Source organism: Stegostoma tigrinum, chromosome 9 (genome assembly GCF_030684315.1).
Source record: "Stegostoma tigrinum isolate sSteTig4 chromosome 9, sSteTig4.hap1, whole genome shotgun sequence".
Classification (NCBI taxonomy): Eukaryota; Metazoa; Chordata; class Chondrichthyes; order Orectolobiformes; family Stegostomatidae; genus Stegostoma; species Stegostoma tigrinum.
The window spans coordinates 19977081-19995653 of NC_081362.1; the positions used below are offsets into that span (position 1 = coordinate 19977081).

At 39.4% G+C, this 18573-nt stretch overlaps 1 protein-coding gene across 2 annotated transcripts in view; it reads right to left on the bottom strand.

Moving 5' to 3' along the window:
• Positions 1-18573, bottom strand: part of abhd12 (abhydrolase domain containing 12, lysophospholipase) — a 145468-nt gene that overhangs the window by 22751 nt on the left and 104144 nt on the right. For both annotated transcript variants that reach the window (XM_048536825.1, XM_059648391.1), the window contains 2 exons: positions 14088-14125; positions 7678-7757 (listed from right to left, as the gene is read on the bottom strand). In XM_048536825.1, coding sequence (XP_048392782.1) covers positions 7678-7757; positions 14088-14125 — 118 coding nt within the window. The remainder of the gene's footprint in view (positions 1-7677; positions 7758-14087; positions 14126-18573) is intronic.

Below are 18573 nucleotides of genomic sequence, written 5' to 3' on the forward strand. Positions count from 1 at the left end.
ACGTATGTGATTGGCTGCTTCTCAACACAAGCTTAGTAAAGATCAATTAGAACGAATAAGAGCTCACATTCATGACATTCTGACAGATCTCAGAACATCAAGAGCTTCAGGCTTGAGGTTTTGCTGGTTTATATCTCAAATACAACAGCTGAAAAACTCACCAGTGTTACTCACATCTTAAGAATAAATTTTTAAAAAGCAAGTTTGCAAGCATATTTGATATTGTTGTTCTGGTCTTTTTTTCAAATAATGACTTAATATTTTTGTTTTTCACCTGAATACTGGGACAGTGACAAAGAAGATTGATGAAGGCAAAGTGGTGGATGTAGTCTACATGGACTTTGATAAGGTTCTGCATGATAGCAAGGTTATAAAATAAGCTATTTTCCCCAAAATGTCGGAGGCTGAGGAGTGACTTTACAGAGGTTTATAATGCCATAAGAGGCACGGATAGGGTGAATAGCCAGGGTCTTTTTCTCAGAGTAGGTGAGTCCAGAAGTACAAGTTTAAGGTGATATGACTAAGATTTAAAAGGCACCTGAAGGGCAACTTTTTCACGCAAAAGGTGGCGCGTGCATGGAACGAGCTACCAGCAGAAATGGTGGAGACTGGTACAATTACAATATTTAAAAAGGTATGGGGGGGGGGGGGGTACATGAATAAGAAAGGTTTAGAGAGATACTGGCCAAATGCTGGCAAATGGGACTGGATTAATTTAGGCTATCTGTTCGGCATGAACCAGTTGGGCCAAAGGGTCTGTTCCTGTGCTGTACAACTCTGACTCTACGACAAGAAAATGAGGCTTTGATTAATCTATACAGAAAATCAGCACCTGTGACACACAATTATCACCTCAAGTATTACACTGCTCTCAGCAATCTAGATTTTGCCCTCAAATCCTGAGATGTTGTTTAAATCGACAGTTTTCTGACTCTGGCAAGAAAAGAATCAAATTCAATTACATCTGTAACATACTGGAGGTATTTACACTGCCCAAGGAGCAATAACATTGTTCGACAGGTAATCAAAACACCAATTCCATTTTAAAATAAAATAGTGCGTAATTTCAGAGTAACGTAGCAGATGGCAACAGAACAAATCAATAGGACGAGGCGATGGTCTAGTAGTATTATCACTGGACTATCAATCCAGAGGCTGAGACAATGTTCTGGGGAGCCATGTTCAAAATTTTGCTATAGAATTTGAATTCAATAATCATCTGGAACTAAGATTCTAATGATGACTATGAAACAGTTGCTGAATACCAGGAAAAACCCATCTAGTTCTTTCATGTCCTTTAAGGAAAATCTGCTGTCCTTTCCTGGTTTGGCTCACATGTGACTCTAGACCCACAGAAACATAGTTAATTCTTACCTGATCGCTGGGCAATTAAGGAGGAGCAATAAATGTTGGCCTAACCAGCAACACCCACATACCATTAATGATTTTTTTTTTTAAAAAAAGCAGTGATGCCATTCTAACAATGATGATGGGAACTGCAGATGCTGGAGAATCCAAGATAATAAAATGTGATGAAATCCCTCCCTGAAGAAGGGTCTAGGCCCGAAACGTCAGCTTTTGTGCTCCTGAGATGCTGCTGGGCCTGCTGTGTTCATCCAGCCTCACATTTTATTATGCCATTCTAACAAGTCTGTCAAGAAGGAAAGCAGTGTTGATGGTTGGCAGGCTGGAAGGATATTTTACTTCTCACTCCGTAATTGCTCTCTCACAATCAGAATAACAAATTCAACAAGCTCACAACCACTAAGAAGATTACATATATGGTATTTCAGCACAGTGCAAATTTTGACTTTTCTTTACCCACGCGCCCCCCCCCACCCCCCAAGGTAGTACAAAACTGTCTTGTATAAAGAACAACACAGAACAGCAACAGGTCCTTTGGCCCTCCAAACACATGCCGACACATTTTGTCCTTCCATATTAAAACTATCTTCATTTACAGGATTGGTATCCCTCTATTTACTTTCTATTCATGTAGTTGTCCACATGCTTCGTGAATGCTGTTATTGTGTCTGCTTTCACCACCTCCTTTGGCAGTGCATTCTAGGCATGCACAGCTTATTGTGTGAAAAATTTGTCTCGCACATCTCAAGCTCCCCCTAAACATAGATTTTCACTGTATTTTGGTACCCATGACAATAAATCAATCAATCAATAAATCAATCAATAGCAATTGACCCCTCTATCCTGGGGGAAAACCTTCGTACTGTCCACTCTATCTATTCTATTCACATTCTTAGATGAAATTTTTTTTTAATCAGGTCACCCCTCAACTTCCTGTGTTCCAGTGTAAACAAGCCCACTCTGCCAAACCTTTCTTCCTAGCTAAAATCCCCCATGCAAGGCAACATTCTGGTAAACCTTTTCTGGATCCTCTCCAAAGTATCCACATTCTTCTGGTGATGTGGTGACCAGAACTGTACACAATATTCCCACAATAGTTAAGTTTCTCATTTACTGCAGCTTCCCATCTGACTTTCGGCCTTCCTCTCCTTCTTCCTGGCAGTCCCATCTGCAGCACTTGCCTAATGCCCCTGTCCCTGTCCCCGTGCACCACAGGTGACCATACCATTTCAAATCTGTTAACTAAGTTCCTCACTGCTTCATCTACTTATCTAGATTCATAGCTGCAATAATTAGCTGCTATCTGTTGCCATTCAAAAGCAAACAAGGAAACCCAAGTAATCTAAATATTTTATTACCATTAAGTAATTACTTCTAATAAAGTTAAGGTTACTGTGATCATGCAAGATTCATGGTGGAATAAGAGAGACAGCTAATAAATGCAGGAGCATGAACCAAGCACTTTTAACAGCTAATGGTACATTTGCTGCAAAATTAAAGCAATGAATGATTCATTGCAGATATTAACATATGATTCAGTATGATTTGCTCTGACAAAGACTGAAAAGACATAAGGCTGACTGTTCCTGAAAGTCAGTTACAGCTCTCTAATATTTAGAGAATTTATATACGAACCAAAACTGAAATTAACCCAGTTCTGAGGAAGGGTCACCGGACCCGAAACAGTAACTGTTTTCTCCTCCACAGATGCTGCCAGACCTGTTCAGCTTTTCCAGCAATTTTGTTTTTGTTCGTGATTTACAGCATCTGCAGTTCTTTTGGTTTTTAACCCAAATTAAGTGTTGCTTACAGTACTTTTCTGTGTCAAGGTATTAAATATTGCAAATAATTTTGCAGAGATAGGCCCCACAATAATTCTTCAGCAATTATAACAAATTCCACTTACATAAAACATTCCAAGGTGTTACACTAGAGCATTCTAAGACAGAATTTGACAGCAGGTTGTATAAAACGACATTGGGAAAGCTGACCAAAAGCTTGGCCAAAGAGTAGGGTTATTAAAACATCCTAAAAGAGAAGTTTAGGGAACAAATTTCTAAGCTTAGGGTCTAGGCTGCTACAGGTTAATGACTTGAAATCAATTTCCTTGACAAACCAGAAAAAGGATCACTGTGTACTTTATTGTCAGTTTCTTTAAGCATCTTTTGATTAGTTTTTAATACATTGGAGATATAAAATAAGGCCTGTAAAAGTGATAGTCAGAATTCATCCAGTCATGAATCCAGTTGCTTTCTAATTAACATTAGAAGCTGGTGCTCAGTGAAAAGATACATGCTGGGTGACCAATGACAGAAGAATGAAGGCAGCATGACTGAATGTGGGATATCATATATAGGCCCCTCTGGAATATGTTCAACTAGATTTGGAGATCTTTAGATTATCAGTTCAGATGGAAAGCCAATTAGACTTGGGTCCTTGAATGGAAGTAACAGAGTCCATCTTTCAGACTTTAACAAAGTTAAAGATATTGATTTCTGGTACTTTCTCAGGTTCCCAGAAGATGCTTTACTGAGAGAGATCAGTGTACTTTGGTCGATTGGAAAGTTTCTTCTTTTTCAAGAAGAGAGATTTCTTTTTACTACTAATGGTGGTGAGGGAATGAATAGAAGGGAAAACATACTTGATCGCATCCTCCCCTATGTCTGCGGCAGATGCATCTGTCCATTACAGTAAGAATGACCACTGCACAAGTCCTTTTGTAAATGAAGCGCCACCTTCACAATAAAAAATACCTACAGTATGTTGAACAAAATTACAACAATGCTAAATGAAATAAATTTCAAACAGACCTGGCAACTTAAGAGTAAGGATCCATGAGACACCATAAGCCATCAGCAACAGAATTGTATTTCAATACAATCTGCTTCCTCATGGCCCAGCATATCACCCTCACTACCATTACCATCAAACCAGGGGATCAACCTTCGCTCAAATGAACAGTGCTGGACAGCATATTAGGAGCAGTACCTAAAAATTAGATATCAACCTGATGTAACTATGGTACAGGTCTAACTGTATACTGGACAGCATAATATGCAAGTTGCAGATACAGCCAAGTGATTCCAAAACCAACAAAATCAGATCTAAGCTCTCCAGTCCTGCCCCATCTAGACATGAATGGTGATAGACAACTCAACTCAGTGGAGGACGTGCCGAACAAATATCCCTCATTCCAGTGATAGGAAAGTCCAGCACATCAGTGCAAAAGATATGGCGGAAGCACGTGCTACAATAAAGATCCATCTCAACCTCTTAAAGGTTCCCAGCATCACAGATGCCAGCATTCATACAATTCAGTTCACTCCATGAAACAGCTCAAGGCACAGGATACCACAATAGCTATGGGCCCTGATAATATCCCAGCAATAGTACTAAAAGCTTGTGAAGCAGAACCCGCTGCATTCCTAGTCAAGCAGTTCCCACACAGCTACAAAATTGTCATCCATCCAGCAACTGAGAAAAATGGCAAACTGTATCCTGTGCACCATACAAGCAGGACAATCCAACCTGGCCAATTACAGCTGGATCAGTCTACTCTCAATCATCAAAGTGATGGATGCGATCATCAACAGTACGATCAAGCAGCCTTGCTCAGCAAAACTCAGCCTACTGATACTTATTTTAGGCTACTCCTGCCAATCCCAACTCCAAGCACCACTCGGCTCCTGACCTCAATGCAGCCTTGATTCAAATATAGACCAAAATAGCTAAACTCCAGAGGGGAGGAGAGGACAATCGCCCTTTCAATCAAGTCTGCATTTGACATCAAGGAGCACTAGCGAAACTGGAGTCAATGGAAATTAGGATGAAAATTCTCTGCTGGTTGGAATCAGAGCTAGCACAAAAAAGATGGTTATAATTATTGGAAGTCAGTCATTTAAGCTCCACCACACATTTTCCTCAGGTGAACATCCTTCAGTTGCTTCAATGAATGGCCTTCCACCCACAATGAATGCACAAAGTTCAGCATTATTCATAACGCATTATGACTCCTTATATTCTGAAACAACCCCTATCCAAATACAGCAAGATCTGTGCAATATGCAGGCATGGGCTAACACGTGGCAAGTAACATTTGTCACCTTAGTGCCAGGCAATCATCATTTCCAGCAAAAGAGAATGCCTTTTGGCAATAAGTGGCATTACTATCATTGAATCCCCAACCATCAACATCCAGAGGGCCACCATTGACCAGCAACTGAAGTGGACTGGCCTTGTAAATATTGTGATTATAAAGCAGGTCATGGACAGGGAAGTCTGCAGAGAGTAACATACCTCTTGACTCCCCAAAGCCTGCCCACCATTTACAGAAGCTGTAATGGAATACTCTGCACTTGCCAGGATGAGTGTAGTTCTAATAACACAAGAAGCTCTACGTCATCCAGGATAAAGTAGCCTGCTTGATTGCCACCACGCTCTTGATCTTCAACATTTATTCCCTCCACTGCCTATATAGTAACAATATACCATTTTCACGATCCACTGCAAAAATTCACTAATGGTTCTTTGAAAGTATATTCCAAACCTATGTCCACTACCATCTAGACGAATGAGGGCTACAATTATACAAGAACATCACTGCCATCAAATTACTCTTGAAGTCACATACCATCCTGGCTTGTAAATCTATCACCATTCCTTTACTGTCACTGGGTTAAATCCTGGCACTCTATCCCCAAAAGCATTTGGGTATATCTACACCAGGTGGACTACTTTGATTCAAGAAATCAGCACATAACCAGTAACTCGAGGGCAATTAGGGATAGACAACAAACGCTGTACCAGACACCAATACCCACACTGAACAAAAAAATCTTAATATCGCAGCAATGGGGTAATGTTATCAATATTGCCATAACCCTTCTGATTGTACCTATCATTTCCAAATATCTCAGCCAGAGATATCACTTTCCCAATCTTCCCCTTCATTGAAATGGGTGTCACTTATTACTGCCAAACCATAGTTCCATTTGGCAACTCTTATCTAAGGCCCATCAACTGATTAGTATACGTGTTTTTGCACACATGAATTCAAAACCCATCCTGCTGTCCACTGTCTGATCCCTCCTATTCTTGTTGTGGGCGGCAGTTTAGCTCAGTTGGCTGATTTGCAATTCAGAGTGACGCCAACAGCGTGGATTCAATTCCCCCATTGGCCGAAATTACCAGAGAATTCTCTTTCTCAGCCTCTGCTCTTGCCTGAAGCATGGTGACCCTCAGGTTAGACCACCACCAGGTCAGCCATCTCTAATGAGAGCACAGCTCAAAGGTGTGGCAAGACTATGGTGACTTTACCTTAGTTCCTATTCTGTTCTTTATTCTAATGCAATTCGTCCCTGCTAATCCTGTCTGCTCATTTTTTCTTCTCTGACATTCTATCTTAGTGTTTTTCCCTTGAAAAATCAAATTAAATCCACCTCTATGGCTGTGGTTACCCTTCCCACAAGAATATTGGTTTCAGTTCTGCTGAGCAGCAATTCATTTACCTTGGCCAATGGCAGACACAATATTCTAACTAAGGCATAGCCAGTAATTTATAACAAATTAGTTGCAGAAATTCCTTACATTTGTACTCAATGACTCTATAAAGTCAAAGATCCTATATGCTTTTAGCAGTTTATTCAATGTCACTTCATAAACCAACCTAACATTACTTCAGAACCAAAGTAACAAATAGGAGTAGAAAAGACCATCGAGTCTTTGCACTACACAGCAATTTTGATAGAAAACACTTTAAACAATGTGATCAAATGACACAGGTGGCTGGATACACATTATGCAATCCAATTTTAGCTTCAGTGGTCTGATGATTCTTCCTTCCACAATCACAAATGGGCATTCTCAGGAAGCATCTGCCACCTTGTATATTTGCCTTCTTAGACATTTCTGATTTCCTTTGCACAAACGTTGGCAACAGCACCTTTAGAATTCTTACATTAAACTTTGAATTCAATGAGTCTCTGGCGCAATCATTTCCTTTTAAAATATCCTCAGTCATTAGTTATTACACTTTAACATGGGTGAAATGTCAAATTTGTTACAGCAATAGCTTGGAATGTTTCATTGCATTATATACACAATAAAAATGCACTTGTTGTTAGACTGTTGTGAATAGGTATACCTGAATTCAGCAGAACTTTTATTTACAATGCTTTTCATTCGAGCAAGTACAATAGGCTTAACTTGAGCCTATGAGCAGTGATTTATTCTGATGATAGCAGAGAAAATGGAGTCTTATGCTCTTCTCTGCAGTATAATATAGCACAATATTTAAAATAACAGGCCACCTACCAGTGAGAAAGGATGGCTTTTGGCTTCCTCCCGAATGTTAGTGAAAGGAGATTCTAGAATTAGGGCATCTGGAGGGGTGTCTAAGAATCAAAAACAGCCATACATAACAAAATAAGAACCATATAAAAATAGCTCTTTAAAGACTCTATGCAATATATTGAAAGCTAAATAAAATTTATTGGCTGTGTGTTTCTCACAAGCCTGATGAAACCAACATCGTCACAAAGTGGAGTTCAGACTTTTTAAAAATGTTATACATTACAGAAGGGAAGACTTAAGTGATTGGTTAACAGGGTTATAAGTCTTTTTCAGTGTTCACCATATTACATGATGCCCTTCTGCTGTTGCTGTCATTATACCATACAGATATCTTATGGCATTTGAAGTGAATTGCACTTCTATACTCACCCCTCACCCCTACCCAATAAACAAGTAGAAACAGATGCAGAAATTCAGGCCCTTGTGTCTTTCTGGTCATTCAATTTGATTATGAATGCTCTGCATGTTAATTTTATTTGTCCATATATGCCCTTATCCAAAAAAAATCTAATAACCCCGGTCTTTAAAACCTCAACTGACCAAGCACTAGAGTAGTTTGGAAGACGATGATCAACATTACCATTACCTTTTGCGAGAATAAAAGCATCCCGATTTTATTCTTACTTGGCATATCTTTCATTTTACCATAACATCCTTGTGCTCAATTCCTTGTTAGAGAGAATAGGTTTCCTACTATTTTAAAGACCTCAGCTCAGTTAGACAACTCTTCATACTGTACTGAACATGACAGAATACAAATCAAGTTTATAGTACCTGTCGTAATTTAATCCTTTTAACAAGTCTTCATATCATTCTCATTGCTTACAGTATTAAAATATCTTTGACGTTCAGTGCCCAGAACTGTAAACTGTTCTGCAAATGGGGTCTGGTCAAGGTTTTATACACCTGAAGCATCATTTTTTAAGTTTCGCTTGAGATAAAAGCCAAATTTGATTGGGCTTCTGGATTTTTGTTTTGTACTTGTGCACACTTTCATAATTTGCTTACATGGACACTTGAATTTCTGGTGCTTTCTTCATTAATACAGTGATATTCAACCACAAAGTCAAGAATTAAAAGTTCACCCCACGCTACCTCCAGGTAACTGCTGGTCTCCAAATTAATGAGGTCAGCATCATTTAGCTGAAAATTGACACATTCCACTAACTTGGGAGTAGAACTGACAGTAAAGTGGCCAGGAAAAAAAACTAGGTAGCTTGGCAGAATTATACTTTACATTTGACTCATCAGAACAGTTAAATCCAAAACAAAAGACAGGAATTTTAGAATTTATCAAAGCTATTTCCTCCAATGTAGAAGATACAAATTGCTTTATCACAACTTTCTCTTATTTAATCTTCTGAAACAGGTGAACGACTAAACTCTGGTAAAACTTCCAGGAACATTGTGAATGCTGTACTAGTTTTGAGTAGTGTGCTTCAAGTATAAATTAGTCAATGATCTCTACTTAAATGTATATTACCGTCACTTTCATGAAAGTGAAGGCAAGGGCAAGAGAGAGGGAGAGACGGAACCTTTGTGTTGTGCAGGTGAGTGACTTACAGACAGATAAAGAGAGACTCATGTCAAGTATAAAATGTGAATTAGTGTAAGTTGCTGCCATTTTGAAATATGAAAAAACACGTGGTAATTCATAGTAGTGTGTCAGCTGACAGAAAAAATGTAATTATACAAATGTATCTTTGACCACAATGAAAAAATTTAAAATCCATAAAATTAATTGCCTTTGGTACCAATACAAGAGTTCATCACTCACTTTAGGCTAGGCATCACCATGAGTATCCTACCAGGAGTATCAGATGTGCCAATTTAGGTTTCAGAATCATTCCTGCACAATAAATCATTTCCATCCAGATGCAGATTTTTCTGAAGACAGCTGTTAGTTTTAATGGCGAAGATTTTCAGCATGATTTTACATTTGAAAATTACCATAGGCCTTAACTTTGTTTTTTGGGTCATGCTGTCAAGTACCACCACAAATCTAGCCCTCTATTTTCACTAAAACTGTTTGAGAAACCCTTCCACCTCACAGTTTGACGCCAGTCATATCTAAATTCACATGCATTTTTCTCCATGTTACGAATTTGGCATCATTGACACACTGCTTTTTTCCATTTTGGCATAGAGGTCTTTAGCAGGTTTCCTCCCATAGCCCAAAGACGTACAGATTAGGTGGACTGGCTATGCTAAATTGCCCATAGAGTCTAGGGTAGTGAGTGGGTCTGGGTAGAATGTTCTTTGGAGGGTCGGTGTGGACTCAATGGGCCGAATGGCCTGCTTCCACACTGTCGGCATTCTATGATTCTATAGTCTCTAAGTAACCTTAGTCTTTTCCAAAATACCAGACAGGTTAATTCCCCTAAGAAAACAGCCCAACTGTTTGTTACCAGGAGGCGTTAATTTGGCTCACTTAAGCACGTAAAGACAACGCATTTCTGGTGACAGTAACCATTCTAGCAATGTCAGGACATATTCCGTTACATAAATAAAAGCCAAAAGAACTGCAGATGCTGTAAATCACGAACAAAAACAAAATTGCTAGAAAAACTCAGCAGGTCTGGCAGCATCTGAGAAGGGAAAAACAGAGTTAACATTTCAGGTCCGGTGGCCCTTCCTCAGAGTGGATTCTATCTTCAATTCTCACATCAATTATTTATTCACATCAAATCCCCTCACTACAGTATTTGGTGAGTTAGCATATGTTACAGCTGTTTGTTTGAAACCAACTGCATATTAACTTTTCTTCATTGCTCATTATAAAGGATCTGCTTTGTGTAGTTACATACTACAACCTCATGGATTTCACAACACAGCCAGTAACATTTGCTCAAACCCTCATGTTCACTTGTAAGAGACAAAAAATGAGGCCGGTGACTAATGTGAGTAAAGCATGTTGCAGCTGACAAGGGAGTCAGCCTATGCATAAAGCATACGCTAAAACACAATGTTTGGGACCAGAAAAAATTGGGCTGTTTTATGCACCAGGTCAACTTACATGCATGATTGATAGTCATTAAGTTGACAGTTTAATTGTAAATATTGATTTCCAAATGCATCCTGAATTCTGTGGAAAAGTCATTAATTAAAAAATATTAAGGTCCAAATAGAATAGGTGCTGAAAATGGCAGATTTCAATTATAAACCTGTCACATGATATTGGTGCAGTGGAAAAACAGAATTTTGTATCAGGAATCAGGTCATAAGGAGTGAGTACCAGCTGCGATTTGGTACTTTCAGTATTAAATATTTCAGACTAGTATATGTAGCTGGACAAAGAAATATCACATACAGCATTGTTCAAAGAACAAGTTTAGAAGAACCATAAACTGCAAATGGACAAGACTTCTTAAGCAAACACCATTATTAGGCATTGGATTATTATTTGGACAGAAATGGGGCACAGGGATATAGGAAAAGGGAGGACACTGCCAGAAGGTAATGGAACCAATGTAGGTGCAAGGGACCGAATTACCCCCTCCTGCACCGTAACAATTCGGTCATCTGATTCTTACGTCAGCTCATAAAACCTTGATTGGTGATCAATATTGAGCGTAAGCTATACTACAAATTTTACATACAAGCAAAAGAAATTTACAAGGATGATATCAGGAAAGTGTCCAACAATCAAGAAAGACTGAACCTTTAAGCTTTTTCTCTGGAAAAGAAAAGATAGAGGGATAGTCTGCTGAATTTCTTTAAAAACTATGAATAGGCTCAATATTTTTGGTGTTTAGAAGCTTAATACGAGGATTTGAAAATTACATGCCAAATACAAGGTAGCAATTAATAAATGCAATCAGGAATTCAGAGAGGTATGAATGTGGAACTAGCTATAACATGAATGGTTAAGGCCATTAGAATATGCATTTAAGATAATGACAGGTAAGTGTATTTGGGAGAAATTAATAGAATAATGGGGGAAGCTGCTGGAGAGGATACTGAGGGACAGGACCTATTCCCACTTGGAAGAAAATGGGCTTATCAGTGATAGACAACATGGTTTTGTGCAGGGGAGGTCAGTCTTACCAACTTAATAGAATTCTTTGAGGACGTGACAAAGTTGATTGATGAGGGAAATGCTGTAGATGTCATATGCATGGACTTCAGTAAGGCATTTGATAAGGTTCGCCACGGTAGGCTGATGGAGAAAGTGAAGGCGCACGGGGTCCAGGGTGTGCTAGCTAGATGGATAAAAAACTGGCTAAGCAACAGGAGACAGAGGGTAGTTGTGGAAGGGAGTTTCTCAAATTGGAGACCTGTGTCCAGTGGTGTTCCACAGGGATTTGTGCTGGGACCACTGTTGTTTGTGATATATGTAAATGATTTGTTGGAAGGTATAGGTGGTCTGATTAGCAAGTTTGCAGATGACACAAAGATTGGTGGAGTAGCAGACAGTGAAGGGGACTGTCAGAGATTACAGCAGAATATAGATAGATTGGAGAGTTGGGCAGATAAATGGCAGATAGAGTTCAATCCAGGCAAATGCAAGGCGATGCATTTTGGAAGATCTAATTCCAGAGCGAACTATACAGTAAATGGAAAAGTCCTGGGGAAAATTGATGTGGAGAGATATCTGGGTGTTCAGGTCCATTGTTCCCTGAACGTTGCAACGCAGTTCAATAGAGTGGTCAAGCAGGCATACAGCATGCTTTCCTTCATCAGACGGTGAGTACAAGAGTTGGCAGGTCATGTTACAGTTGTATAAGACTTTGGTTCGGCCACATTTAGAGTACTGCGTACAGTTCTGGTAGCCACATTACCAAAAGGATGTGGTGCTTTGGAGAGGATGCAGAGGAGGTTCACCAGGATGTTGCCTGGTATGGAGGGTGATAGCTATGAAGAAAGGTTGAGTAGATTAGGATTATTTTCATTAGAAAGACGGAGATTGAAGGGGGACCTGATTGAGGTCTACAAAATCATGAGGGGTATAGAAAAGGTGGATAGCAAGAAGCTTCCCCCCCCCCCCGCCAAGAGTGGGGGACTCAATTACTAGGGGTCATGAGTTCAAAGTGAGAGGAGGAAAGTTTATGGGAGATATACATGGAAAGTTCTTTACGCAGAGGGTGGTGGGTGCCTGGAACGTGTTGCCAGCAGAGGTGGCAGACGCAGACACGAGCACGTCTTTTAAGATGTAACTGGACAGGTACATAGATGGGCAGGGAGCAAAGGGATACAGACCCTTAGAAAACAGATGACAGGTCTAGACAGAGGATCTCGATCGGTGCAGGCTTGGAGGGCCGAAGGGCATGTTCCTGTGCTGTAATTTTCTTTGTTCTTTGTAATGTTGATGGGAATGGGTTAAATAAATAGAACAGAGGCTCATGTGGATTATAACATTGGCATACACCTGCAAAGTTGAACGGTCTGATTTTGTGCTACAAATTTGTTCCATGTAATTCTTCAGAAGAATCTTTTTCAATCCCAGGTATACAACCAGAATTGGATTTATTTTCTAAAAAGCCAACTATTCTTCCACTTTCCTATTGTTGCTGTGATGCAAACTATATACTACATTCACTGACAACATTCAGAAACTGCTACAACACCTTTAGTGGAAATAGTTACATCTGAAGTTAAGTTTGATTTTTTGAAAAATACGTGCTCTACAAGTCTTTTGATCAGCAAGTAAAGGTGCATGACCACTAAATGATTGCATGATTTAACTTGACTACTTAGCCTATAAACTTTTCAATGCAAGCTTCACTTCCAAAAAAAAAATCAACCTTCAGGTTCAAATGTATCGCTTGAATAAAATATCATTATCACCTTAAATATGCAGAATTTACCACTCAAGGTGTATTATTAATTTAAAAATGAACAAGTAGAATGGTGGTAAGTGGTTCAAATTAGCAAAAGGCATGGATAGAGTTGTTATATTTTTCACACAAGCACTTATCAATGCATGGAACAGATTCCTGGATAGAACAATTGAGGGGAAAGCTCCAGAATTTTTATTTTAAAAAGAGGCAATGGGATGTTGCATTGGTAGGAGAGTTCCTGAAAATTCACTCTTGCTGAATGACGTCGTTCTTATTTAGGAGCATCTTGTGATTTTGCATGCAGCTACCATTGATTCAGAGGTATGAGGTGTCAAATGAGATTACTGTTGCCAGTGTCTATTTTAGGGCCTTCCACAGACTATGGGTTTATAAGAATGTTGCAACTATGAACTTCATTAGCAAACTAATTTTTGTAACCAACTGAATAAAATTAATAGTATGTAGCCTATTGATCAACTTATTTAAGAAATCATAGGGTTAATATGTAATTGTTATAATAAATTTGATTTTAATAAGAAATAAAAGGATAGCTGCAAGAACATAAGCAATAAGTTGGTTGAAGCATTTTACCTTCCATACACAGATGCCGTGCAACATTTGTAGCAACTCTGAAAAAGATGAGAAATTTTCTATTTCCAACATGATGCAACATTGTTTAAACAGAACCCAAAAAAATTCAGAATGTTTTTTCTTTGAGTTAGTACACAGGAGATATTCTATTTTCATTTGTGTGCACCATCTCATTTACTAAATTACTTAATTATTCAATTTTATAAACAGAAGACAAAATCACTTGTTGACCAATGCACAATGAAACAAAAGGAAAGAGCAAAATACAGTAGATGTTTGAACTCTTTGAAAAAACAAATACTGGAAATTCTCAGCAGGTCTGGCATTCTGTGACTAGAGAAATAACAGTGTTTCAGGTGGATGTCCCTTAGAACTGGAAGGAAGTGGACAGTATGTTTTAAGGTAGGCAAGGAAGGGGGAATGGGAAGAAATATCAAAAAAAGGGCTGTGACTGGTTTGCAGGCAGGAGCGAATAAATTACAAAAAGAGATAGCGGTAAAAGAAAATGAGATTTTTTTGCATGACAGCTGATTATGATATGTTTTGCTTTCCCCATTTACACAACCTCTCGATCTTTTGTTCCTTTCCTTATTTCATTAGCATTTTCTCTGGCCTCACTTTTGATATTTAATCTCCTCTGCCACGTGGCTGACCTTGATTTTGGTCATTTCTTTCACTCCCTGGCTCTTTCCCTGATACAGGTGCTAGCATGTGCCTTAGGGATAGCTCCTCTGTTAATATCTCCACTCCTCAATTGTTGGATTCTTCAATTGTCTGTAGAAAACTTCCATTTTTGGTTTCAAGTTACCTTGCTTAAAATGTGTTAAATTTCCAAGTTTGTCCTGAATTCAGTCCAAACGTAGGCCCAATTTAAAGCAATAAGTTGTCCACCACAGGTAATGCAAGGACGCAGAACCCACAACCTCCTAAAATGGGATTGAAACCACGTGCGGTTGGCACCATTCTTATTCACACTTGTCATTCCAACCAACTTAGCGGCTAGCTCCCAAAGTGTCAGGGTCATTGTGGCAACATATACTTTTACATCTGCAGTTCTTGCTTTCTCCATTTATAATGTAGCCTGGAGCTGTGAATAGGGTTGGTAAATGCTCCAATTTGTTTCCATCACATTACTGGCCAGAAATCTTGGCATGTTGAAGGATTAAGCACGTTCATACTCAAAATGTTTGGTAATATAGGAATACACCTTCCTTGCTCAGAGCTTCTGGCTTATAGGCAGGAGTGCTATCATTTGTGCTGAGAGTAGAGGACTTGTGGCATAAAGAATAATTGACATGAAATATTAACTGCTTCTGTCTCCACATGCATTTGCTGGAGACTGAAATACTCAGCATGTCCATTTCACAATGTAACATAAATAGTTTAACCTTGAGTTTCAATAATTATTGGCCGCAGCTCTTTTCTCACAGATGAGATTAATATCAGGTTCTCATATCTATCGAATGCATGCTTAGTACTGTTGTGCTGACTGAGACAACACTGCATTAAGATATACAAAATCTGTATTAAATATCACAATACTGAAAATAGGTTTTTAAAAAAGACAAGTGGTACAGATTATTTACAGTTCTTTGCCTAGTTTCTCTCATTCATTTTCCACTACGGTCATTGACACCTCAAGGTGGTTTGTAGGGAATTAATCCCTAATCTGCCACTCTCCATTATTTTCAGCAATGAGGCAATATGCACACAGAAATAACTGATACCCACAAATGCACCCAGCAAAAGGAAACAAACAACTCACAATAATTTTACAAAGTAAATTGGTATTATCAAGAAACCTGGCTGAAACATGGGATGAATTTGACTCAGGCAGGTAGTGTGACACTAAGTTGAGGCAATGTAGCATAATGCCTGGGAATCTCAACAATGCAACTTGGAAATCATTATTATGCTGATAATTTCTGAATAAAGACTGCACTGTGCAAAAGAATAAGTCTGGCCTCATTACCCACTGATTTTCTACCCATTGATTCATGTACTTGCAAGGTCAGACACAGGCCACACCCTTTTTCTCACTTCTCTGGTCTGGTCTGCCTGGTAATCACGAAGTCCTTTGCAGCACATTAGAGTGGTATCTGCTGATAACAAAGTATGGAGCTGGATGAACACAGCAGGCCAAGCAGCATCTCAGGAGCACAAAAGCTGACGTTTCGGGCCTAGACCCTTCATCAGACTCTCTCTGATGAAGGGTCTAGGCCCGAAACGTCACCTTTTGTGCTCCTGAGATGTTGCTTGGCCTGCTGTGTTCATCCAGCTCCACATTTTGTTATCTTGGATTCTCCAGCATCTGCAGTTCCCATCATCACTCAGAGAGGTATCTGCTGTTTTGTTATCCGCAGGAAGTCCATTCCTCTATCCTTCACAGGAAATGAGGACAGAGAGTATGCCAAACTTTACCACCTTGAAGAACAACGGTCACAATTAGAAAGAAACACCTCCAAGACACACTGTGGCAAGGCCAAATTTTGGAATTTCATATCTAGTAAGTGAGGTGGTTGGTGGACCTTTACCACAGGATGGCAGCAGCTCAAGCCCATTTCCTGCTTCTCAACAGCAACTAGGGGTGACAATAAAATGCTCAGCCTGCTAGAGACATCCAGATGCTCCAGCCTGAATTTTCAAAAGGTTTCAAATTAGATCTTGTGCATTACTTTAGCATTCCAACATTTGTAGGCAAGACAGTATTGTATGTGCAGATTAGTAAAAATGAAGTACTTGACACAATTGTACATAGAACATTACAGCACAGTACAGGCACTTCGGCCCTCGATGCTGTGCCGACCTGTCATACCGATCTCAAGCCCATCTAACCTACACTATTCCATGTACGTCCATATGCTTGTCCAATGATGACTTAAATGTACCTAAAGTTGGCGAATCTACTACCGTTGCAGGCAAAGCGTTCCATTCCCTTACTACTCTGAGTAAAGAAACTACCTCTGACATCTGTCCTATATCTTTCACCCCTCAATTTAAAGCTATGCCCCCTCGTGCTCGCCATCACCATCCTAGGAAAAAGGCTCTCCCTATCCACCCTATCGAACCCTCTGATTATTTTGTATGTTTCAATTAAGTCACCTCTCAACCTTCTTCTCTATAATGAAAGCAGCCTCAAGTCCCTCAGCCTTTCCTCGTAAGAACTTCCCTCCATACCAGGCAACATCCTAGTAAATCTCCTCTGCACCCTTTCCAAAGCTTCCACATCCTTCTTATAATGCGGTGACCAGAACTGTACACAATACTCCAAGTGCGGCCGCACCAGAGTTTTGTACCATTAAACACATTGTTCTGTGGCATATGTAAACACAAAAGACTAAATTAATGTCAAATTTACTGTTGCAAAAATACGTCTTGCCAATTTATAATTTGTTATTTTTATGGCACCCTAACATACTGAAGGAATGCAGAAGGTGGAACAGAGCATATAGTTCACAAAGTAAGAAATCACAAAGCTGTCAGAGCACTTTTGAGACAGTGACAAGATAGAAATATTCATAGTTTTTAAATTAGGATTAGAAAGCATTCTGTTTTGTCCATTCAAAACTGATCTCAGGTTCTCACACGTTTTCTTACTAGTAGAGCAACACAGGCCAACCATACCCAGGCTGGCATTTTGATGGAGTTATTCAATGAAGCTTACTCCCTTGTTCATTCTACAGTCCTGCAAATGTTTCATTCTCAACTATTTTATCATCCCCTTCCGAAGGCTGCCATTGACTCTGCTTCTAGAATCCTCAGCCAGTGAATTCCAGATATTTAAAACTGTATTCTTTTCCATTTAAATGTATAGCAGCAGCTGATAAGAGAATATTTCCCCTGTAGTTGTAATAGGCCATATCGCAACTATAACAAACATGTTTATAACAGATTTTTTAGAAAAATAGCAAGACTAATGAACCTACATAATTCCTCGATTTAAGATGGCCTTGATGTGATTTTGGCATTTTAAAGAATTTATTAATTCATGGGACATAGGTAATAATTGCTGAGTTAGTGATGCCTATTCTTTTACTGCCTTCTAAGTGGTGGTGGTGGAGAGCTGCCTTCTTGAGCAGCCAAAATCTCTTTGCTGTAGATTCACCCAGAGAGTTATTTGAAAGGGACTTCTAGGGACTTGATCCAGCGCTAGTGGAAAAAAATAGCAATGTAGTCCCAAGTCAGAGTGGTGAGTGGCTTGGAAGGAAACTTGCAGGTGGCGTTATCCTTGTGCTTCTAGATGGTAGAGATTGTGGGTTTGGAAGACATTGTCAAAGAAGCCTTTGTGGGTTGTAGTGCATGTTGTAGATAGCACCTACTACTGCCACTGCGCATCTGTAGTGGAGGAAGTGAACATTTAAGGCAGTGGATGGGGTGCCAATCAAGTGGGGCTACTTTGTCCTGGATGGTACCAAGCATCTTAGCTATCGTTGATGCTTTAGCTACCTGGACAAATGACGAGCATTCCATCATACTCCTAATTTGT